Consider the following 25008-nt stretch of genomic DNA (forward strand, 5'->3'; position numbering starts at 1 on the left):
CCTCCTCAATGAACGTTGGAAAGATGGCGACGGCATACGCACAAGCGAGAGTCAACTGTGCCGGCGGATAGAAAGTGCTTCAAAGAGACACAAATTCGTCTCTGTTGCAAATATTTAACGGTGCAAAGTGCGTCTGATAGCGCTGAGACATGGTTTAGTCCATGCACGGCTAGGATCAAGAAGCCACTGCTTTGCTATGGAGCCTCCGGATCGTAACAAGCCCAGCAGGTATGCGAATTTGTTGAACAGACACTACACCATCAGGACCTCGCACTTGCCAAATAGGGAGCTGAACGTGACACTGCAGTGGGCTTTATGGGAGCGCTTGCGCATCCCTTAGAAATCGACTTCCTGTCAAATAGTGGTAAGCGTGCAGTTACTGCATTTGCAACACTGGAGTTGCAAACTTTTTGGAGCAACATTTTCAGGCGTATCGTCGCTTTGCTGCAGATATTAGCTCCTCATCTGATTGTCGGTTGCTAGAGAGGAAATCAAAATGCTCGCCAAATGATAAGGTAACATTGTTAACAGTTATCAACCGCTGTAACAGTGCAACATGTCAGGGAACAAGCTAGCTAACACCTACTGTTAGCTGTCGCTTGTCACTTTATTGTTCAGCCGCAAGTTCACCAACTTAAGCTGACCGAGCTTAATTTATATAAGTTTTGCAATGTGGTCTTGTAAGGAGGACTTGAGAGTGTGTGGTTTCTCATGTGATGGCGTCAGACAATGCATTTCAGCATAAAACCAAAGCACAAACTTCGCTGGTTTTAGCTAGCATGTTGCTCCACTGTTATTGTTAATCCTCCAGCTAGACTTGGCGCTAGTGTTGTTGTTGTCTCGCTGTCCACTGCTGAATCACCATAGGGGCTCGTTGATTGTGAACGCTTTATGCATTTTTTTAATCAATACTGTGGATGTCTGTAAATCAATGTGTTGCAAAGATATGTGCAGCAACAAATGTTTCATCATGCTGTGTGTGCTCGCAGTGCTCAGATGACAAGGTTACTGGACGATAACGTTATATTTCTGTAATCTTGCAGGGGAATGCATACAAATAGACACTCCTAAGATGTTATGGTCATGTGTGCGCATCTCCTAATCGAAATTCCGCAGTGTTTGCCCCTGACCGCCGGCAGTCAGACCCTCAGGAATCCGCTGTTATGTCTCCTCACATGCAGTGGTGTGTCTGCAGGGCGAGTGACTTTGAAGGCATTTATCACGGTGGATCAGCCCTGTAGCTTGTTTTTTGCCGGATTTTTTAGTAATGATTGCAGTCAGTTGTTATTCTCCTGAGGCCACTCACTCCGAGGTGGTCAGACAAACAGCTCGCATGATTGTGCAATACTGGCCCTGTTACTGTAAATGCTGTCCGGCATTGTTGCATGACGAAAAACACTGAGCCTAAACAGGCTATTTCTGGAAATATGTCAGTGTCACAAGTTGAGGTGATTACAGGAGATAAATTTGTTGTTTTTCCAGTTTATATGAATGTTAAGTGTGTGCCAAAATCTGGGGTGAAAGGTAAAGCATGCTCTGGGGAGTTTAAAGGGAAGCTTCAGCTCTTTTCATGTGGATGTCAAATCAGTGTTGATGGTAGATGTAGTCCCTTGAAGCAATACATTCCTGTGTGTGTGTTACATTGACATAGAAAGCTGAGTTCTCCTGCTGCAAAATCTGTTGCTCTTCCTCCATCCAGTAATGCCACTGGAAGTAAGGTAGAACTACAGGCTATTTCAGCTATGATTTGTGGTTGTATTGGGGTTGATACCAAGCAGACATGTTTTCTTAGGTCTGGAGAACAAGATTTGTAGGCCAGGGCACCTCTGTAGCCCTATAGTACTTAATTATAATGTGCTGGCCATATTGCAGTTTTGCTATTTTGTCGATCTAGCAGCTCTAGTTCAGACTGCATAGCTCTATGATTAAATGCAAAATGACTTGTCTTCATAACAGGCTGATCCCTCTATCCAATTTGGTTAGCGTATGTATGTTACATACACTAAATGTGAGGTTAGGTCAAACTGGCAACTATTCTGAGAAAGATGAGTTATGGGCTTGCTTGGCAGTCAAGGGCCGTCACTATCGTGGTAAGTATAGTGGTCCTTTGTCAATAATGTCTCCTTCCCAAAGTCAGTGTGAAGACATTGTGGCTCACAAGCATTCCAGAGATTTCAGGATGTGGTGTAGTACTGTGCGCAGTGGATGGGTGCCTGGAGCCCCGGAGACACTCATGGGTAGAACTCATTAATGCCTGCATTTGCCAGAAGCACAGGCTGTAGAATACAGATGGACCGTCCTGTAGCATTTCCTATCTGCATCCTGTCTCTTCCCACACCTGTTTTAGAGAAATTAGTGCCACTCTCACATTCTGTCACTCTTGTCTGCCATTTCCTCTTAAACAATAGGATCTTTGTAACTAGTAAAACTTGATGTTACTGATTTCCTGCAAGAGTAGCGTAATGTAAGATAACAATGGCAGAGAGGGAAAGGAAAGCTGACTTAGTTCTGCAGAATAATGTGTTGTTCTGTTTAATTTGACATTGACACTGACAAAGGTGTTGCTTATCACTCCCTATAGTTTCAGAATGAATTTCCAAGAGCTGACTGCTGCGTGCACTGCATTTATGATGCAAGTGGCATAAGGTGAAAAACATGTCATTAACCCATTTACATCATACTGCAGCCCACAGTCTGCAAGCAGTGTCTACATTTAGATACATTTAGATCATGTGACTTGTGATTAATGGCATGAGCTTCCACTGGTATGGTAAGGTATAGGCCTTTTCCTAGACTGAGGATGTTTCCTGTTGTCAGTTAATTTACTGTATAATGCCAGATGTTAAGAACAACAGTGTTTTCGAAATGCACTGACTCTCTGATGCTTATGAATTAAAGTGGGTGTTTGTGTGCAGTATGTTGTCTTGCAGAAGCTCTTGTGCATGTGCAGTATGCTTTGCACAGTTGCATGTAGGAGAGATTGGGAGGTCCAATCTTGGCAGTGTCGCACTGTTCCAGAGAAGGGTGGGGTCAAGTACGTCGTGTTCATTGTTTCTGAATTCTCTCAGGCTGTGGTGCAAATTCTGATCCCTGCATCAACCCTGCCTTTTTACAGCAGGTCAGAGATGCATACTGTTGTGTACATGAGCTATACTTCCATTGAGATTTGGATACATGTGCACAAATTGGTTTTATATTCATATTGCCTCACAATTTAACCCTTGGCTGAAATCAGTAGCCATCAAACACATCCTTTTTACAGTGGGGGGTAATCAAAATCTGGATTTAGCCTAGCAAGCATCAGTTATGCCACCATGACCTAATTGGTGGAGAGTGTGCTCTTACAAAACCCTGGCCACCTTCTCCTCCTTTTCCTCTCTCTAAAAAATCCCCTTTAGTTTAGGCATTGTGAGCAAGTGTGCTCACTAACCAGCTGTGTGCTATTCAGCTGTGGGCCTCACGGGCCACGTGTCACAACTATACAATAGTGTGCCCCTTCCTGGTACAATAGTGTGGATGGTTGGTGTCAAAGGTCAGGCCCCCCTGACTCTGGCAGCCCTCGGTATCACTGCTTCAATCGCTCTACAGAAAAGACTCTCGATTTTGTGCTGTTTATTATGCACTCAGTGTTTCTGCCTAGGGGCTCTAGCATTCCACTGGCCTTTATTGGAGCCCCAATGAGCCATCAGATGAGCCATTGAGACCAGCCAGACACCATCTGCAGTGATAATTCACTAGCGGCAGCCAGGCAGGGACAGCTTGAAGACCATAGTGCGGCTATGGTTAACTGCAGGGCATGCAGGCTGGTAACTTTCTCTGTGCGGCCAGCACGTAGGTTTAGGAAAAAAGCAAAGAATTCAGAAGAGGAATTTGTGCAGTCTTCACTGCAGCAGCACAATCTGTGCTTGAAGTGTCTCATGGCAACCAAACAAACAACCGGCAGTGATGGCGTCATTGGTTCCGCCGTCATTCCTGAGTGATTTAGTCATGCTGTTCTGCGTGGAGAGGTGTCTTTTTAAACTTGGTCTCGTTCCCTCTCACATTCATGTACTATTTCTGTCCTCAGACACCCCACACCCGTGCATGCGTTGGAATGTTTACAAATGTGCACACAATCTGATCTTACTCGTCATGGGCACACTGAGAGCATTTACTGGGCGTTGCTTTCTTTATGCTGTTTCCTCATACCTGTTTCATTTTTTGCATTGCATGAGCACAGAGATTTGTCTGTTGTTGTGCTAAATGGCTTATTGTAACACACGAGATTGCTTACTGTGCCTTCTTGTGCGTGCTTACTGAAAAGATCACTGTCCTGTTCTGCTCCTGCAGAACAAGCCCTTTCACAATTTCTCATACAATACACTCATAAAGGCACCAGTGTTCTTTCATGCGAGAGTTATTCTGTAATTTCAAGACTGCTGTGGTTAAGATGGTTGTGCTGCTGATGTTATTCTTGCAGTGTGTTTCATTCATGAAGCCATGACTGCATCTGGAATATTATAAAGTTTCAGGGTTTGCAGCAGGTGTCTGTCCGCCTTGCACGTAGTTCCACAGCTGCTCCCAGGGGACTGTGTGTGTGTGTGTTTGTGTGCGCAGAGACAGATTCTGCAGTGGGGCAGATGGGCAATAGAAGTCTGGACTCTCCCTCTCTGTGTGGCTCCTTGAAAAGCTTAAGCAAGTGATTTCCCGATTACTCCCTTTAACACTCACACACACTCCCCCCAGTGAGTGTGTGCCCCTTTCAACTCCATCTACACAGACGCTAGTGACAGGCGCGTGTTGGGGAATGCCTTTCAGTCAGATGATCGATGGAGGGACACATGGTGACCAGCATATAGAACACCCGTTTCATGCCCCTCCTCTTCTTTCTCTTTTTGTTTTTGTTGGCGGGGGTCAGACCTTCCAACCTTTCTGTCTAATCCTATTAAAAAACCCTCAGAAAGGCATTAGGGAATAAAGCTCTGACATTGTAATCTGGAAATGCGTGCTGCCTGCACTCTGAGGGAAGTGTGTCAAGTGATTATAGTGTTTCCTTTCTGCAGAACTAGATACAGCTATGGCCCTTTATTATCTGAAATATTGCAGTCAGGATGTTGTTAAGCAACCATGACATTTACATCTTTATTGTTGCTCAAGATTTATTATAATCACAGGAAAATGACTTGCTGTTTCACATTACCACTGTGTTTGCATACGGTCTAACAACTTCTACACACTTTGGGCGAGTGAGCCTTCGTGTTCCATGAAATCTTGACTTGTGCAGTATGGTTGATGACTTAGCAGACAGATTTAATGAGAGTTACTATTTCTCCCTCTCTGGTTGAGCCATTATGTTTACCTAGACCAAGAGAGGGTGCCAGTAGAGAACCCACAGCTTATTATCCTGCGTCTGGAGGGCTGTGGTCATGCACAGAGCATTGCTGCTGCACATTTGGGAGGCAGCCAGCCAGTCAGGCACCAAAGGACAGACAACTCGTCAGTCTGCTGTAGGTAGCAGCAGACATTCAGTCTAGTTGCAGTTTAGCAACCTGTTTGCCGTGGCATTAGAGGAGATTTGCTGCACACCCTGTTATGGGTACAAACAACCCAGCACTATTTGACCTTGCATGCACATTTCTTTGCTGTCCTTGTGATATGACTGATATTAGTTTCATAAAGGCAAAGCATTGGCTTGCTGTTAACATCACTTCCAGGTAACAGTGTTCATTGTAAAGATGTAGATGTTGATATTTTATCTTGACTGGTTTTGCCACAACATCTGTCATTAAATGTCAACAGGCAGGCCAAGCCAGTGGAAGATGCATCCCAACGCAATTCTGAGGTGGGTGAACCCTGGGACTCTCCCAGCGAAGAAGAGGAACCTCTGTATGGCACATCACCTCCTTATACCCCCCGTCAGATGAAACGCATGTCTGGCAAACATCAGAGGAACAGCCAGGCGAAGAGTGCTGGTCGGTCTCCCAACAAAGGTAAGTTAATAAATCTATTCATCTTAAGCATTTATGGAAATCATTTTTTTTTACATGCAGCTTTACATGCATTGCACTGAGTGTGAGTCTGTATTTCCGTGTTTATTTCAGCAGACCTTAGTCCATCTGCCCTGAGAGAGAGTCCAAGGCCAGCAGAGACCCCTGAGGAGCACAGCTACAAGCAGGGCAAGAAGCAGAGAGCCACACTGCGCTCCACAGAGAGAGACCACAAGAAGACGTTTGAAGGCTCCTTCATGCTAGATCCACTCTCAAAGTCGAGCCCTTTTGGAGCCCTCAACATGGATCCCAGGAAGCATTACTTGAGCTTGGGCTGCAGCAGTTGCAAACTTCCTGTGTCTATGCCCCATAATATGGCCCGGACCCACCGCCAAACCTCCAGGACAGATTGTCCTGCTGACCGACTCAAGTTCTTTGAAACACTGCGGCTGCTGCTCAAGCTCACGTCTATGTCCTCCAAGAGGAAGGAGAAGGAGCAGAGAGGCCTGGAGAACATGGCCTTCATGGGTCACAACAATGAGGTCATTTGGTTGGAGTTGCAGGCTTGGCATGCACGACGCTCCACTGGTGACCAAGACCTTTTTCTTTTCACTGCCCGCCAGGCCATCCCTGACATCATCAATGAGGTGCTGCACTTTAAGGTCAACTATGCCAGCCTGAGAGGGGCCCAGTGTTCTCAAACAATCGAGGGGCACTATCAAAGTGTCCCAGATCTAGTCTGTGGAGAGGATAGGGAGCCTGCTGTAGCAGAGACCAACCACTGTGGAGTAGATCCCTGGGGCTTTAGCGCCTTCCCCTCATCAGCAATGAATGCAGCAGAGCCTCTGGGCTCTGGCGCTGATTGCAGGGATCACCTTCAGCGCCAGCGGCTGGCATTTGAGCAGGTTAAGCGTGTTATGGAGCTGCTGGAGTCTGTGGAAGCTTTGTACCCCTCTTTGCAGGCCTTGCAGAGGGACTATGAAAAGTATGCAGCTAGAGACTTCCAGGGCAGGGTGCAGGCGCTCTGTCTGTGGCTCAATATCACCCAGGACCTCAACCAGAAGCTGCGCGTTATGGCCACTGTGCTGGGCCTCCATGATTTATCCCGTATCGGGTGGCCTGTCTTTGAGATTCCTTCACCACGCTGCTCCCGTGGCAATGAAGAAGAGGAGAATGAGGAAGATGAGGAGAATGACTCAACAGCCACTTTTACAGCTGAAAGCGATGGAGAGGATAGGGACGCTGAGGAGGAGGAGGAGGAGGGGGGATTGGGACATGTAGCAGAGGAAGAGCTTTCTCCCTCCCTGACTCCTAAATTTGCTCGATTGTTGTCAGAAGACGAGTTTCTCCCAACTGCTAATGCTGTAAATGCAGAAGTGATATCGGGAGGGGGAGTATTCTGCCCCACAGCCATCTACAGACCGTTTGTGGATAAAGCTCTGAAACAGATGGGACTGCGTAAACTGATCCTCAGACTGCATAAACTGATGGACCGCTCTCTTCAGAGGTCCAGAGCAGCACTGCTCTGCCACACTCCTGCACTGGAGGTGAGATACCATTTCTTTAACTACACACTTAATGATTACCATACTTTATCCTAACTACAATCCTGCATTAAGAAGAACTGAAATTAACTTAATAGCATTATTACGGCTAAATCAGGAAATTATCATATATCAATATATGAGCAACGTATTTTTACATAAGCAAACATATCAGGAGATTTATGCTGACACACATGTACACACTCAAAACAAACCGATGATTTTCTTTCTTTAGGGAGTCTTACAGATTTTCAAGTTTAAGCCTCTAAATTCTGTGTATTACCATGTTACATACAGTCACTTACAGATGAACAGTTAGCTTCATGACAGTAACAGTTATTAGGTTTGAAGCGATTCCTCGAGTAACTTAATAACTAAAAAAACATCACAAAATTTAACCATCATGGAGTGAAATACAGTTCTACTGCCGCCGTTCTGGTTTAATGTACGATGTTCCTTAAATCTCGACCTGCAGAGTTGCAGTGAAAATACAAGACAGATGTGTGTTGTTTTTTACTCCATTCCAGTCAGTGAAATCCTGTAAGATGTGACTTCCGACATTTTCAGTGGTATAACTGGGAAAATGAGCGTGCTTGTCGTCATAAGATTGTGATGTTCATTGTAACTTCGGTGACATCTGCTGACTCCTCACACAGCTCCTCTCACTCATCAGAGCAGCCTACAGTTTCCTGTCTGTGACACAGTCATCATTAATTGACTATTACTTGTGTTACCAAGTAGATAGTAGGTGGGACATTGAGCTCTATAGTGTATTATTATCTATTATATATATTATAGTATAGTAGGATATAGTAGAGTATAGTTTTAGTACTATATAGTATTAGATTTGCAAAAACATTTCGACCTGTATTCAGTTGAATACAGTATAAAGAAAAGATGTTTAATGTTCAAACTGAAAATTTATTGTTTTTGTAAATATACACTTATTCTGAATTTGATGTCTGCAACACTCTTCAAAAAAGTTGGGACAATGGCAACAAAAAACTTTAACTTCATAAGTGTTGGGATGCTCACAAACCGTCTGACTGTAGCACTCCACAGGAAACCAGATTAATTGATAACAGGTGATAGTATCATGATTGGGCATGAAAGGGGCGTCCTCAAAAGGCTCAGATGTTCACAAACAAGAGTGGGGTGAGGTTCATCACTTTGTGAAAAAATGCACATACAAGAGGTTCAGCAGTTTAAGAATAATGTTTCTCAACACAAAACTCAAAGAATTCTGGGATTTCACCATTTACAATCAATAATATCATTTAAAACATTCAGAAAATACAGAGAAATCTCTGCATGTAAGGAGCAAGGCCAAAAACCAATAGTGAATGCTTATGAACCTTGATCCCCTCAGGTGTCACTACATTAAAAAGAGATATTTTATATATAGGATGTTCCATACATGAGCTCAGGAACACTTATGAAAACCATTGTCAGTAAACACAGTTTGTTACTGCATCTACAAATTCAAGTTAAGACTCTACCATGCAAAGCACAAGCTGTATATTAACAACATCCAGAAACACTGCAGACATCTCTGGGGAAAAGTGTGCCGTGGCCTGAGGAGTCCACATTTCAGATTGTTTTGGGAAATTATAGACATTGTGTCCTCTGGGCTAAAGGGAAGGACCATCCAGATTGTTACCAGTGCAAAGTTCAAAAGCCAGCATCTGGAGCAACATATGCTGCCATCCAGACAAGGGACGTCATGACATATTCTGCGTGTGTTAAAACAGCATGACTTTGTAGTAAAATAATTCAGGTACTAGACTGACCTGCCTGCAGTGCAGACCTGTCTCCCATTAAAAATGTGTGGTGTATTATGAAGAGCAAAATAGGAGAACAGAGACCCTGGACGGTTGAGCACCTGAAGTCATGCATCTGTGGTGAGGAGACACAAGTGATGGATCAAGCACTGAAAACACACTTTGAATGTAACTTATTAAATTCAAAATAAATAAAAAAAAACAACAACTTTGAATTTATTATGAAGCTAAGCTGACTCCCTTAATAAAACAGCATATTGTATTGCTGGTTATCCATGGTGCTCTATGATATCTGCTGAAATAAGTTAATTGGGCACATCTTCCACTTGCAGTTTGCAGACTTCCCAGACCCCATGCTGTACAGTGATTACCTGCCGGAGCTGTCGCGCCACCTGTCCTGCAGTGGTCCAGCAGATCCGGAGCTCGGGGCAGACCAAGTTTCTTGGGAGGATTTGCTGGACATGGACCTCCCATCTTTCCGGCCAGCGTTCCTCGTGCTGTGCAGAGTCCTTCTCAACGTCATTCACGAATGCCTTAAACTGCGACTTGAACAGAGACCCGCTGGAGAGCCCTCACTTCTCAGCATCAAGCAGGCAAGCAGCAACTGAAACACTTTTGTTAATGTTAGAATTATATGAGGCCTTTTTACATGCTGCATGCTTGACATGTGTAATAGAAAACTGTGTAATCCCTCTTGTTGTCCTGGACAGCACTGTTGGTGAAGACTGTAACACATGGCATGTATGTTCTGTGTAAGTGCTAATCACTGTGTTTTCACATGTCGTTTGTGCTCTGCAGTTGGTGCGTGAGTGTAAAGAGGTTCTTAAAGGCGGTCTCTTAATGAAGCAGTATTATCAGTTCATGCTGCGAGGCGTGGTGACTGATGCTCAGGGCTTGCAGACAAATGCCAATATCGATGAGTTTGAAGAGGACCTTCACAAGATGCTGGTGGTAAGACTCCTAACCTTTCTCCCTCTTCTACTCAAAAATCAAAAGTTTAAATTGCCAGATTTACCTTGAGTGTACAATCATTGCAGAGAAATCCTCTTGAATAAAATGCATTATTGAAATGCAAGTTGTGCATATCTTAAGAACTGCCACTGTTTTTGTAGGTCTACTTTGACTACATGCACAGTTGGATCCAGATGTTGCAGCAGCTGCCTCAGGCCTCTCACAGCTTAAAGAACCTGTTAGAAGAGGAGTGGCACTTCACCAAGGTCATCACTCCCTACATCCGTGGAGGGGAGGCCCAATCTGGAAAGCTTTTCTGGTCAGTCACTTAACCTGCAAACCAAAATGACAGAAGTGTTAGGGTTTGTGTTTTTTTCATCACCTACACTGAGATTGATTTGGGAAGGTGTCTCTGAATGGCCAGTAGGAACACAGGGAATTATTAGGGCAAGCAGAATCTTAAAAACTGCAAAAAATATGAACCTCTCCTGTGTTCTTGATAATTTATAAGAAACTGTGGACTTTTATGCCCTTTGCAGTGATATTGCTGGGATGCTGCTTAAATCCACTGGGGAGTTCCTTGATGCTGGCCTGCAAAAGAGCGGTAATGAATTCTGGGAAAGTGCAGATGACAGCACTGCCTCAGATGAGATCAGGTAAGGAGGATAACATGAATATTAGATTTCTGCTTCTGTCAGTGTTCATATTTTTTACGTCCCAGTGGGGGTGTTTTAAACTTTGAACCTTTTGATTCTTGAAGGCGGTCGGTTATCGAGACAAGTCGGTCACTTAAGGAGCTGTTCCACGAGGCCAGGGAGCGAGCGTCCAAGGCTCTGGGCTTTGCCAAGATGCTTCGCAAGGTGAGCGACTGCGGCGAATAATTGTCACTCCCTTGAAACACAAAGCCACAACAGTACTGACATTGCAGTCTGCCTGTGACCCTGTTTTCTCTGCTTACAAAAGAACTGGGACTGTGTGTTCTGACACACTCATTGTTTGCTTCTCACTCTGCAGGACTTAGAAGTTGCTGCAGATTTTAGTATCACGAATGGGGTGACTTGTCTCCTGGAGGCGCTGAAGAAAAGAAACTATGTCAAGGTGTGTTTGCTCCTCTGTTAATTTTGCACGGTTCTTATTTTCATTTTCTGTCCTCAGGTTATGGTCAAAATCAAATATCACAATATTTTTGAACAAATAGCAATAAACAATAATGAGGCAGTACCACAGGGATGGAAATGAAAAAGTGAAATAGTAGAGCTGTCTGATAAGTTCAGAAAAATATGTCACTTCACTCTAATGCAGCTTTTAAAACCAGGATAAGACGACACTAATGACATCATGATATAACGATATCTAAAATCAATACAATATCTAGTCTCATATCACAGTATCAATATACAACCCAAATACAAGTTGAAGTGAGGAATTTATTGATTTCACCATCTACAATCCATAATATCATTAAAAGATCGAGACAATATTGAGAAATCGTTGTACCTAAGGGGAAAGGCTGAAAACCAACATTGAATACCTGTGAGCTTTGACCCCAAAGGTGGCACTGCATTAAGCAGACACCAGATTCAGAATAAGAGTATATTTACAAAAAACAATTAAGTTAATCAGTTCAAACATTAAATATCTTGTCTTTATTTTCAACTGAATTTAGGTAAATTTTTTGTTTTTTTGAATTCTGCTTTTATTTACGTTTTACACAACTTTTGTGTAACTGGAGTTGTATTAACACTATATTGTCCGGCCCTATGCTCAGGTCAATTACGTACCCGTTTAACCTCCTCCTTTTAAATCCAGGTTCAGATTCCAGGCCTTGAGGAGCTGCAGGTTTTTGTCCCTTGTGGCTTGATGGACCAGCGTCCTCTGATCCTGCAGCTTCTCAATGCTGCTGCTGGCAAAGACTGCTCCAAAGAGCCTGATGAAATTGCAGAGGATGATGCGTACCTGCTCATGAGTAAACACGGAGCTGGGGACGCCACTACTGACTCTGACTGGGCGCAGTGGGACGGAGAGCTGCTCAAACTGGTCCCCCAGATGGAAACTGTTGACACTTTAAGAGCCATGAAGGTATGTGACCTTTTTTATTATTCAGTCTGTGTGTGTGTGTGTGTGTGTGTGTGTGTGTGTGTGTGTGTTTGTGCACGCGTGTCTGGTGTTTTCAAGCCTCTCATTGGTCCAATGTGCTTTCAGGTGGAGAACATGCTCTTGATAGTGATGCAGTCAGCTCACCTGGTGGCCCAGCGAAAGTCCTTTCAGCAGTCCATGGAGGATGTGCTCACTCTTAGCCGGGAGCAAACATCAAGTCAGCCTCTCATCGCGAGTGCTCTGGAGGAGCTCAAGGTACTTACATAATCTCACGCTGATTTTTTTCCAACCTGGTAAATCATGTGTTTACTTTGTGTCGTTGTAAAGGCAGGTGCATGTTGGTGTCCTACTTTCAAATCTGTTTTCCACTGCAACTGCCACTAGTTACCCGAAGTTCTGCTCCATTAACCTTACATAAAAAAGACACTGTGCTACTATCAGATTGTAGATGTGATTCTCAAAACGGAAGTCACCAAATGTTCATATCTGTTAAATTCAGAGTCCACAATACCACATTTGATTTCTCACATTGATGCCAGTAGTTTTCCGTTTTGAATGCTGTCACTCATGGCTTTTAATCTGAGGTTTTCTGCAGAATATTTTCATTAGAGAATGGTTAAAAACTCTCCTTTCTTTTCTTTCTCACCCCGCTTATCTCTCCCACCGCAGGATGAGGCACTACAGCTATGCATTAAGATCAGCACTGCCATTGACCGGGTGGAGTACATGTTCACCACAGAGATTGAGGCAGAGGTGGAGGAGTCCGAGTCAGCCACTCTGCATCAGTACTACAGGGAGGCAATGATACAGGGCTACAATTTTGCCTTTGAGGTAACTGTAACACAGTATATGTTTTTCAAGAAGCACATTCTCTAGTTTAGGGCTGCACCCATTGATTATGATTAAATCTGTTTATTAAACAAATATTTTTCTGATTAGTCAATTAATCTGGCAAATAATTTATTGATAACTTATTTTTCCGAAAATGAATATCAAAAATTTGTCCAATTAATAGTTCAGTATTTTATTCAGTCATAATTGTGAAATATAGACCCATAAAGCACATTGGAATAATGATAATGGTGGCATATGTTAAAATTGTTCTCATTTCCACCCTCTTTAATGGAACCTATTTGTCAGAAGCCTGATCAGAAAAATACTTGACCTCAAATTCAAAAGGAGCTGTGACGCACATTAATTTAATCACTGTGTCAACCCTTTCCCTGAACTGGACAATCAGTATTTTTACTTAAGTACTTGACTTAAATTGGTCATGATTTATTTCATAAATGGTGCTTCCACTTCTTGCAGAGCAACTGCTGAGAGAAGACATTTCTAGTTTCGCAAATCAATATATTTCTGTAATTGATGGTGTCAATTACATCAGCAAATTGCCCCAGCCTTATTTTTCTGCGATTTATCTAATCTATTCCTTCTTATTCTCTGATTTTCTTCGTCACTATTTGTTTCATGATAGTCACATGTCCATTTTTCTAACTTTAGGCTGTGACTAGTTGTGGGTTATATTTTGCAGGGGCATACGGGCTGAATTAATTCATAAGTCATCAGATCAGGGGAAGTTGAGTCATCCTAAATGCTAAATGCTTTTTTTTTTAAACAGTACCATAAGGAGGTGGTGCGCCTGATGTCAGGGGAGTTCAGGCAGAGGATCGGGGAGCGCTACATAGCTTTTGCCCGCAAATGGATGACCTATGTCCTGACCAAATGTGAGAGTGGCAGGGGTACCAAGCCCAGGTAAGGCTTTTCTGTCACTTGAATCAAACATTTTTAAGTCATTCACTTATATCTGTCTCTGGTTGGGTGTGGGGTGTGCTACTAGGGCATAAACATGTATATAAAAATATATTGCAATTATTGTGATTGTGATATGAGTCACAATTTCAGTGGGAATTGTAATTTTTGCATCTCCTATTCATCAGTTCTATGCAGCAATGCAATGTTTCATTTATTATAGTATGCTGTGGCACATTTCCCCTTCATCAAAAATTGTGGCTCCTCTATTTGGATATTGCAGCCGGCCATATTGCGATTTCGCTAGAGTTTTGATGAACTGTTCAGCCCCATCTGCTAGCTGGTGTGGTGTTCTTGGTTTGAGTATGCTGCATTGAGATGGTTTTTGTAGTTTTCCTGGAAACAGAGTTAAAGCCAGGTCCCCTGGTTGAACATTAACATTAACCAATAAATCACCCCAATTAATCTTGGAAAGTTGAAGTTAACAAACAATATTCCCCGTCACCTTAAACAAACTGCAGATTTGTAATGTAAGATTTGTAATGTAAAAACGTTGTTTGTGTGATAAATTCCTCATTTGCCTCATTTTCTGTTTGCTATTTTTTAGAAGTGTTACTAATTGTAAAACTAGATAAATGCATCTTCTGTGTGAGAGCCACATTTTTGAAATACATGTATTGTAGCCCTCCTTGTCAAGAGCTTTCTCTTTGAGCCGTAACAAGCTACCATGGCAACATTGTACTCTGATAATAGAGTGAAGCCTTTAGGTTATTTCATGGAATGCAACTGCAGCAGCATGACATTTTAGAGACATAACAGATACCTTTTAAAATAAATATTATGACAAGTATGCAAACAAAAATAGGTACACTTCACAGTGAGCATGAGTCAGTGTCATATTTGCATTATATAAAACTGTGCTGTTCCTGTAGAGGAGAACACAAGGAGCCACTTAGAACATGTCCTCAAAGATAAAGATACTGAAATCTAGAGTATTTCATGATTAGGTGCAACTGTTAAACTGTGCTAAGTACAACACAATTGAACTTTTAAGTTTTGATTACCAGAATGTTGAATGCTTTTTTCTTAAATAAGCCTGTACACTTTCTTGTGTTAAAACATAAATGGAGTGAACGAAAATGAACAGCAGCAGGAAGTTTTGGGACACACTTATTGACTGTCATGTTTCTCCTGCAGGTGGGCGACTCAGGGTTTTGATTTTCTTCAGGCTATCGAACCTGCCTTTATATCAGCATTGCCAGAGGACGACTTCCTGGTAAAACAGCCTCTTTTCTTCTCTTTGTCCTGGTCTTGTCCTTGTCTCCAAATCGCACAATAAGCATGCTTAGAATATGACACATTTATTATCAATTGACTCTGAATTTACGTGTCTCTGCAGAATTTACAAGCATTGATGAATGAATGTATTGGACATGTGATTGGAAAACCTCATAGCCCAGTCACCGGCCTGTACATTGGTAAGATGCCCCCCTGTGACACAAACTGTTGGCGACTTCCACATTTGGTGTTCAGGATTTAATTCAGTGTTTACTTTCTGTTGCAAGTTTATAACCTGAGTGTCATGGAGACACAAAGCAGGCACAAAGGCAGTGAAATAAATCAATTCCTGTACAATAACAGAGAAGCATGTAGATGACCTTATGGCTTTTTGTCCTTTATTAGTCCCCCTTGTGGGATGTTCAACTTTTTCACTCCATTGTTAATTATTTTACACACACATAGGCTTGTATACACACATGCAGTTTTGTCGGAGAGGTGATAGGGTGATGGATGCTGTCCAGAAACAGGCACCCTAAGCAGTTGGGGTTCGGTACCTTGACAGTCATCTTAATGCAGTAAATAAAAGAAAAAGGTTAGCTAATTTTAACCCATGTCTTTGTTACTGTTTCCCATTTCATTTAGACCTAATCTTTATTCCACCTTTCATTATCTTTTCTTGCAAATAATAATGTTTAAGGAAAAGAAAAAGAAATATATGATGTTTGTTAGTTTGTTTGTAACCTCCCTGGTTAACCAGACTCCTGTGAGTAACTTCAAGCTGCTGCTCAGTGGCCAACAGTACAAAACTGTGGCTGGCCAGGGCAAGTGTGAAAGTCATTAACTTCTATGACTTGAAGTAGTGTGTTACTGAAAAAGAGCTGGTTTGCACAGCAAATATTTCCTGATTAAATAAAGACAAAAAAACTAACAAAAAACAATTAAAATACCAGCCCAACTGGATCATACCACAGCCTCATTCCTGCCATTTAAAGCAATACAAAAGTAGAATTAAATATTACAACATTTTGACTTTGAAAAATAAGTTACACTTCTTAATTATCTCAACATTATGCTGTTTGACTACACACCAAATTATAATATAATTCTAAATTTAAACATAAAGCCTGTAATCATTCATTTAAATTGGTTATTCGCTGCCATCAGACTGTATCTTCACATGCAGGTTTATGAAGTCTCTGTCCAGTCGATATTTTCATATAGAACCATTTCTTGTTTATTTCAGTGACTGTACAACCTTCAGTTAAAACAACACTCCCTTTTCCTGTTTCTTGGCTTTAGCAAATCCATTAATTCCACTGCTGAACTCATAAAGTTCTTCTTTTATTCTTTGATGCCATTTTCATGAATGAACCCTTCCTGATCTGGGGCAGGAGGTGTAGCCTTACATGGTAAAAGTGTCATGCATGTGGACTTAAAAACACACGGGCGGATCATTTATAGTTATTTGACTTGGCATGTTCATACGAGCCCGATGTACAAAAAAGTAAGAGAAATTTAAGATAAGAATACAAACTTGCTTAAGGCCCATTGTGATTTCTCATGTTACTTCATTGTAGATTTTTTCCATGACTGCAAACAAGGTTTCCTTTTGAAGGGCTTTTGAATAAATCAAACATGTGGTGCTTATCTTTTCAGCTCCCAGGAATAGTCCTCGTCCTGTAAAGGTCCCTCGTTGCCATAGTGACCCACCCAACCCCAACCTGTTCATCCCTAATGCTGAAGGTTTCAGGTAGGTGATCAGAGTTCAGGTTTTGACAATAGTCTGTGTGGCTAATGTGTTTTACTCTCACTGCTCTTTCTTGCATGGCTCATTACCTTAGGTGGTAATTTTGCTCTGTAGTTACTGAGCTTGTGTGTGACGTGAGTGTGTCAGTGGTTAGTTAATTATTTTTTTTATTTGTCTAGTGTCTGAGAGAGTGTGTGTCTGTCCCTCAACCAGCCACCCAATCACACCCTTAAACTTATCTATTGACATCCCACGCACGCCACCTCACCTCCCCAGGCAGAGCTCCTCAGTTTGTTTTTTCACCACACAGCTCTCGAAGTCTCCCCTGCGACCTGCGGAACCAGCTGTTCCCCAACGGCCCTCGCCCCGTCCCTCAGGGCCCGGGGGAACACAGCCACACCAAAGCACCCAGCAGCAGCCCCAATGACGTCAGGTAGCCATGTCCCCAAGTCACGTGGTCCAAACTGCTGTCAAAACATAGCCTCAGATACAAAAACAAAAGCCAATAGGATATGGTTCATATTATCCTTGTTTTTCTTCCAGTATTAGCTTTGATTCATAAGTTTCATTGGTAGATTGCTGATTTCCTGCTTTTAGCCCTGTGATTGCATCTTAACAAACACAATAAATGTGGATATTTGGACAGATAATGGATTAACTACTGTATCCATAAAATCAGTCTCCCATTTTTTGGACATTGACATTTCCAGGCTCTATTTCTGTCATTTATCTTTAGTAGTTTTAGAATGGTCTTAATTTATGTTTGTACATCATGTAGTGTAGATCTTTGGACAACAAGAACCATTTTTAAACTTTTATTTTTAATGCATTGATGCAGTGTTTATAGCATGGCTGTTCAGATATGATCATTTAAAACACTCCAGACCTGCTACATCTTAATGAAGTTCTGGACAGTGCCTCTAAATAATGAGCATGGCAAAAAAAAAACTGAATTGACTGAGATTATAGAGCCTTAGAAGTGTCTGTGGAGCTTTTCCAAGCCCTGCAAAATGTCACAAAAAAGAAAAGAACTCTTACACAAGTCTGGTCAAGGGAAGAGACTGTGATTGTTGTGCATGGTGTGAAAATGGAAAAAAACATACTCAACATCATTGAAAGAGTGGGCTTTGATATTCTGCTTTTTAGTGCTATTAATGTCAGTTCTGCTTTGATGCTGGTGATTCACCGCCATTAGATTTTTGGCTTATTTGTGTGTGCTTTTGAAGTCAGAACATGCACTCAAGAGATCTAACCTTCAAGTGTGTTTGAGCTGTGTAATGACTCTGATGCATGCTGAACTGATAACGGGTTTTTCAAAAGGCATACTGAAAGTCTTTGTCTCTCTTGAAAGGTCAAATGGTTTTGTCAGGTTCGCTCTATAATCTTGCATAGACTTGTGTGGTATTTGCTTGGCTTATTTGTTCAGTTTACACTATTGTAATCATTTTCATTCTTAACACAAGTCTGGGAATGTTTTTTCCAAAAGCATTTGAAGTCGAAGATCTCTCCCTTTGCACGTCAGTGGGTCTCATATCATTAAAATGCTTTTAGGAAGCAGTGCCCTGTACTGTTTAATTTTACCACAATTAATTTAATGTAAAGGAAACAACTTGGTGCAGTCATTTTGAGAGCATAAAGATAAAATGCCAATGGCAGAAGTGATTGCACTCGTTATTGATCCTTAATTTGACCATTATCAGGGAAAAACCCCCAGATTAGAACATACCATCTTTATCAGTAATTTTTGATTGTTGCATCAGTTTCTTCCATGTCCTTGCAGGGGATCCAGTTTCCATGAAAATGACCGTCTGTCATCCGTTGCAGCAGAGTTGCATTTCAAATCTCTGAGCCGCCACTCCAGCCCCACAGAGGACAGAGAAGGTGGGCACATTCAGTGATCTGCACGGTTTGATCCACGCTGTACAGATTAATTGTCCTGATCGGCTGAACTCTCTCCTGATTTGTTTCTCCAGAACCGTCCTATCCAAAGGGGGACCCTAACAGCGCTGCACGCCGAAGCTGGGAGCTCCGCACCTTCATCAGCCAGTCCAAGGGTGAGATTTTTGAGTGACAAGGCATGTTGGTTTGACTAAAAGATATAAACGGTAATATTTTAAAATAAATCCCGTTTCCTGTCTCAGACACAGCAGCAAGGCAAAGCCCCATGGAGGCCGTCCGTCGCTCCATTCGCAAGTTCGAGGACAAACGCTATGCTGTGATGAAGCAGCGCAACATCATCGGCCAAGTGTGTCACACACCCAAATCCTATGATAATGTCATGCACGTTGGGCTCAGGAAGGTGACCTTCAAGTGGCAGAGGGGCAACAAAATAGGTATGACTGCCTACTGACTGCAGGGTTCTTATGAGTGCTGGAAAACACTTGAAATTAAATGTAGTGTTTTCGAGGTTAGAAAAGTGCTTGGATTTTGCATAAAATACTTCAAAGTGCTTGAAACTGTAATTTTGTAATTTTCATAATAAATTGCTCTCTGACTGAATAGTTTGTTTTTTTAGATAAAGAAATAAAATAAGTTGGAGAGAGTCCAATTGCTTTTGCCCTTCACACAAAATGAAAATGACAGTACTTCATTATAATGAATTTTTGTCACAATTTTCCTTTATCAAATAAACTGCAGGCTTCTGCGATTCAGATATTGCACTTGGCCATACTGCAATCTTGATAATATTGCAATTAATTGTGCAGCCTTAGTAAGTGTATGTATGTATAAATATGTCATTTACTAAAGTTGTAAGGTACTGGAAAAGCTTGAAAATGCACCATGAAAGTGCTTGAATTGGACTTTGAAAAAGGCGTGGGAACCCTGTGACTGCTTTTGTTATGATTTAGACTCTTAAACAGGCAGTGATGTTATGTGTGTATGACAACAGGTGAGGGCCAGTATGGGAAGGTGTACACCTGCATCAATGTCGACACTGGAGAACTAATGGCCATGAAGGAGGTATGTATTCCAGCAAGATCCACTGAATAATTTAACAAATGATCACAAGATCTACAGGTTGCAGTAACGCACTTTTTTTGGTTTTGTTTTCAACCAGATCCGATTTCAGCCGAATGATCACAAAACAATCAAGGAAACTGCAGATGAGCTGAAAATATTTGAAGGCATTAAACACCCAAACCTGGTGCGATACTTTGGAGTCGAGCTCCATCGGGTAAGAGGCGTACGTTTGTGTCAGGTCAGGCATCACGTGCTGTGTGCTGAAGCAGTTTGGTATAAATTCACATGTGCTCTCCTGTAGGAGGAGATGTACATCTTCATGGAGTACTGTGACGAGGGCACTCTGGAGGAGGTGTCCAGACTGGGACTGCAGGAACATGTCATCAGGCTCTACAGTAAACAGATCACTACAGCCATCAACGTCCTCCATGAGCATGGAATTGTCCACCGAGATATCAAGGGTCAGTATCATATTCTCATTTTTCATTTTCCTGTAATCAGAAGTGCAGAAAATTCTGAATGAACTCCATCCATTTATCTGCTGTTAACTCGTTGTGTTTTTTTTTTTTTTGTAATGTCAGGAGCCAACATCTTTTTGACGTCGTCAGGCCTGATTAAGCTGGGTGACTTTGGCTGTTCAGTCAAGTTGAGGAACAACACTCACACCATGCCAGGAGAGGTGAACAGCACTCTGGGAACTGCAGGTATGAATGATGTCTTGTGTCTGGGGTTCATTTCACCACCAGGGGTCACTGTGACTTGATATATAATTTTTTCCCCTCACACCAATAAATGTCCACCCACATGCTTATTCCAAGGGTTGTTCCCAGACCAATACCAGCTAGACAGACATTTCACAGCAGCCACAACGGCCATGGCCACCGCCTTTTCTCCTGTGCCTCCTTACTGTCAATGTGGCCTTTAGACACTGGTGTCCTTTGTTGAAATTCTGATTGGGCAACATCAAGTAAAGTAAAGTTATGCGCACATAACCAGTGGTGGGTTAGGTTTCAATCCATGAACCGCTGATTCAGACATGTCAGCACGATACAAACTGTATTTGATCACGAAGCCTAATGACTCTGTCACACATACAAGAATTAAGAGGCATGGCTATGAATGTGCACCCATTATTTTTGTCAAGTTAAACTTTAGTGAACTTGAGAGGCCAGAGTCTTAACCAATAGCAAAGAAGCAATGGCCACTCCCCTGAATTTGTATATGTGTGACCAGGTTTTTAATCTCAGTCTACAAATCTGTGGTTTACACTACAGACTAGAGTCTCTTAATCATATTTTTGAGAAAGTTTATCATTATTTTAAGATACTAACTCATTATTTATCACACAATATTTATGCCATCATCATATAGACTGACCTCTGAATGACTTCCACTGTCCTTGTACTAACAAATTAAGAAAGAATTGATAAAACAAAAAAAAATTAATCATCCTTCACCCTCAAATTAAATTCATTAAATTATTTCACTGGACCTCAAAGCATTTGGCCTTTTTGCCCTCAAAATTTTGACAAAACCATAGGCCAAGTGGCCTTGCCGCTAAATGATGAAATTCGAGACCTTCACGACAGGGTTAGTGGTATCCAGCCATTCAAAAAATAGTACTGAAATATATATACTTTAACACAAGTGTATCAATTGGTACTCGTCAGTACATCATACGATTTGCCAAGTCCACATATCAGCATTGCTATCAGGAAGGACAAAAATTACATCAGAACATCTTATTACAAAAGTGTGTTCTTGGGTAGTCTTGGTGATGAATATATGATACAGATATTGGATATTTTATGTATACAGTTAATTTGTTTTTGTTGGTATTTTTTTGCATTTGCTTTGTATGTGTTTTAATATCAAGCATATTTCCCATTGGTCACACAAGAATATGAACAAATATGTTTCTCCAGCCTGCATAGATGAGCCAATATGTCATGCTATTATTGTATGGCTACTCAATAAATTGTATTGTTGTAACTGTGATTTTCTGTCTTAATCAGCGTACATGGCACCTGAAGTCATCACCAGAGCAAAGGGTGAAGGTCACGGACGAGCAGCGGATATCTGGAGTTTAGGCTGTGTTCTCATCGAGATGGTGACAGGAAAGGTGAGGAGTGACAGACAAGATCTTCTGCTTAACACGGAACATCAAGTGTTTTGTCAGAGTCAGAGATGCTCAAAAGGTTTTTTTTTAAAAGTGCCACACAGGCTTGCATCTTTTTCAGGGATTCCAGTTACATAGGAGACAGATTGAAGCACAAGAGACGCTTTGTAGATCTGACGCTGTGGTTTCCACATGCAGTGATTTTCACTTTTCTGATTTGTACTTTCAGTCCAGTTACATAAAATTTTATATAAGTTATATTAAATAGGATTTCTATTTGTGTTAAAACAAGCAGATTTTAAATAAAGTAATTTAAACACTGATCCCTTGTTATTATGAAGTTTGTGAAGTTATTTTTTTTTTTCAACAAAAACATTTATTGCACTCTTCGCCGTTCAAGTAAAAAACACATTTGAGACTCTTTCTGTCAGACAAGGTTTGAAACAGATCATATGACATTTATCAAAGTCTTGGACTTAAAGTTAAAAGTCTTGTCTCTTTGCTTCTCTTATTTTAGAAGAACATTTAATCAAAGGGATCAACTTAAAAGCTGCTAAATATAAAAGGATATGGTGATGCACTGTATAATGTTTGCATTATTGAGGTTCGTGTGGTCTGGAGGCTGGGATTTTGTGATTTTGTTTGTTTGTCCTTCATTGCTAAGTCATTGGATTTTATGGTTACGTTTGAGGTGGTTATAGAGGTTCATAGTGTTATCTTGCACTGCTGCAAAAATGTAAAACCACTGCTTGCAAATTATGACTCCCTGTACATCATAATTGGGTTTGAACCAGAGAAAGTTCCACACGCTGGAATGTGCTCCTGTTTTTTGGTACAAGCACAAGATCACTCTTGCCCACGCCACCGGAATTTTCCTTAGAGTTGCTTTTTTTCATTTTGGTTGAAAACTCTCTGGCTCTCGCTCCTCAGAGTGTGCTTGCCAATCTTTTTTCTGACTGCCTTGTTTCTGCTTGTTCAACGCCTGCTGTGTTGGGTTACTATAGAAATGGGGACTGACAGCGGAGTTCTGTGAATCGAGAAGACCACCTACTGCCGTACTGTGAATGAAGAAGAGAAATGAGACACACTGTTCGAGTTGTATGTGTGAATGTTGAATTTACAGTGCATTTTGGTGTGCATTGTGTACGTGTGATTGATATAGCAGTTGGGCTTGTTCCAAAGCAAATAAGTCAACGCACATGAATGCAGTGTGATGTGTATGTATAGAGGTACAGCAGTGAGTGAGTCGTCCTTATTTAGAAATGGGATCGTATAGATGTTTGAATTTTTTTAATAATTATTTGTGCAACCCTAGTCTATATTTTTAGTCAACAAATTTCTGTTTCTGTTTCTGTTAAAATCTTTGGAGCTGGTAGTTTTTTTTAGCAAAATTGTCGCTTCCAGAGTGCTGAGATGCTAGTCGCTATTTGGGTTTTTTCGGAAAGATATAAAACACCCCAACAATGAACTCTTTCCAAGAAATAAATGCGCTTACTAACAATTGCGCAAACACTTTTGGAAAGATATAAAACCTAATGCTAGTTAAGCTTGTTTCTGTGGTTAGTTTATTTTCCTCTTTGTTTTGACTTCAGAAAATAAAAACCACATTGAAATGATGTTATGCTCTTATCTCTATCTCAACCTGCAGAGACCATGGCACGAGTATGAGCACAACTTCCAAATCATGTACAAAGTAGGAATGGGCCATAAACCCCCCATCCCGGAGAAGCTGAGCACAGAGGGGAAGGATTTCCTTGGTCACTGTCTGGAGAGCGAGCCCAAACGCCGCTGGACAGCTAGCATGCTGCTTGACCACCCGTTTGTCAAGGTGACACGCTGCTACGACTAAAACCCTGTGCAGTCGATTTTTCTTACAATGATTTTGGGTAAACTGGTCATCCAACAAGTTCCATTACAGCTGCCGTCTCTTGTCTATTTCAGGTTTGTACGGATGAAGAGTGAAAGGAACCTCCTCTGTGGCTTTTACGTTTACAAATTGAAGCACTACTGTACATGCTGTTGGCAAAAGAAGAAAGATCTGTGGACGTGGAGAAGAAGCGAAGTTATGGCTGAAGGCACATGGAGTTAAACTGAGGAACTAATACAATATCATTTCAGAGGACAACTGGACCTATGGAGTATAGGGTTGTTGTGTCTTTATGTACCCTTGGACTGGACTGGGGGAGGAGGGGCCGGGGTGGGACTGTACATACTGTAAGAATAGGATTGGCTTTAATTCTTGTATAAACAATATTGTAAAGTTAAAGTAACTATTGCCACATGTGTTGATCTCACTGGTGAAGAGACCTCTGAAAAGGCATTGAGGAATACTTTTTTTTAACAAATGGGAGGGAGTGGGTGGGGGGATAAAATCTATGGCACTTTTAAACTGTTTACCCAAGGGGCAGTTGAGTAGAGGAGGGAGGAGTCTTATTTCAGTTGCCCTTTGAGACTGAAAAAGGTGTGGTAAGCCTCACTGAATGGACGGAGACGCTGGTTTACCTTTATGAAATGAACACCATCCAAATATTCAAATTAATTTATCACTTGTCTTTGGCAAGCGCGGGCACTAGGAAGGATTTTTTTTAATGTATTTTTCTTTGCCTTTGCTGAGGAGCAAATGTCAAGTTGGAGCAATGTTCAAGTCTACTGGTCGCCAGTGAGGAGCTGTTCATGTGACCGGAGCGTAGCCAACTGAGAGGAGAAACGGGGCCTGCTCTCCCTCCCTGCTGCTGAACACGAAACATCCACACAACCAAACACAGACACTGACACACACCACAACTTCTGGTCCTCTGCTGCTCTTACA

General features: G+C 41.8%; 1 protein-coding gene across 1 annotated transcript; it reads left to right on the plus strand.

Annotated features, from left to right (window-relative positions):
- map3k4 (mitogen-activated protein kinase kinase kinase 4) lies at nucleotides 1–24385 on the plus strand. Its single transcript, XM_084735549.1, has 27 exons — nucleotides 1–228; nucleotides 5779–5969; nucleotides 6081–7513; nucleotides 9624–9884; nucleotides 10090–10242; nucleotides 10404–10561; nucleotides 10782–10898; nucleotides 11003–11102; nucleotides 11257–11340; nucleotides 12052–12321; nucleotides 12445–12594; nucleotides 13009–13170; nucleotides 13961–14094; nucleotides 15289–15367; nucleotides 15491–15569; nucleotides 17029–17122; nucleotides 17430–17552; nucleotides 18900–19000; nucleotides 19093–19173; nucleotides 19261–19452; nucleotides 20010–20080; nucleotides 20178–20294; nucleotides 20382–20541; nucleotides 20662–20784; nucleotides 22096–22202; nucleotides 23848–24027; nucleotides 24141–24385. The coding sequence occupies exons 1-27, from the start codon at nucleotides 197–199 to the stop codon at nucleotides 24159–24161; spliced, it is 4773 nt and encodes a 1590-aa protein (XP_084591675.1). The 5' UTR covers nucleotides 1–196; the 3' UTR covers nucleotides 24162–24385.
- Nucleotides 24386–25008: the final 623 nt, after the last annotated feature.

The sequence above is a fragment of the Lutjanus erythropterus genome, chromosome 14, assembly GCF_056507025.1.
Source record: "Lutjanus erythropterus isolate fLutEry1 chromosome 14, fLutEry1.hap2, whole genome shotgun sequence".
NCBI lineage: Eukaryota > Metazoa > Chordata > Actinopteri > Lutjaniformes > Lutjanidae > Lutjanus > Lutjanus erythropterus.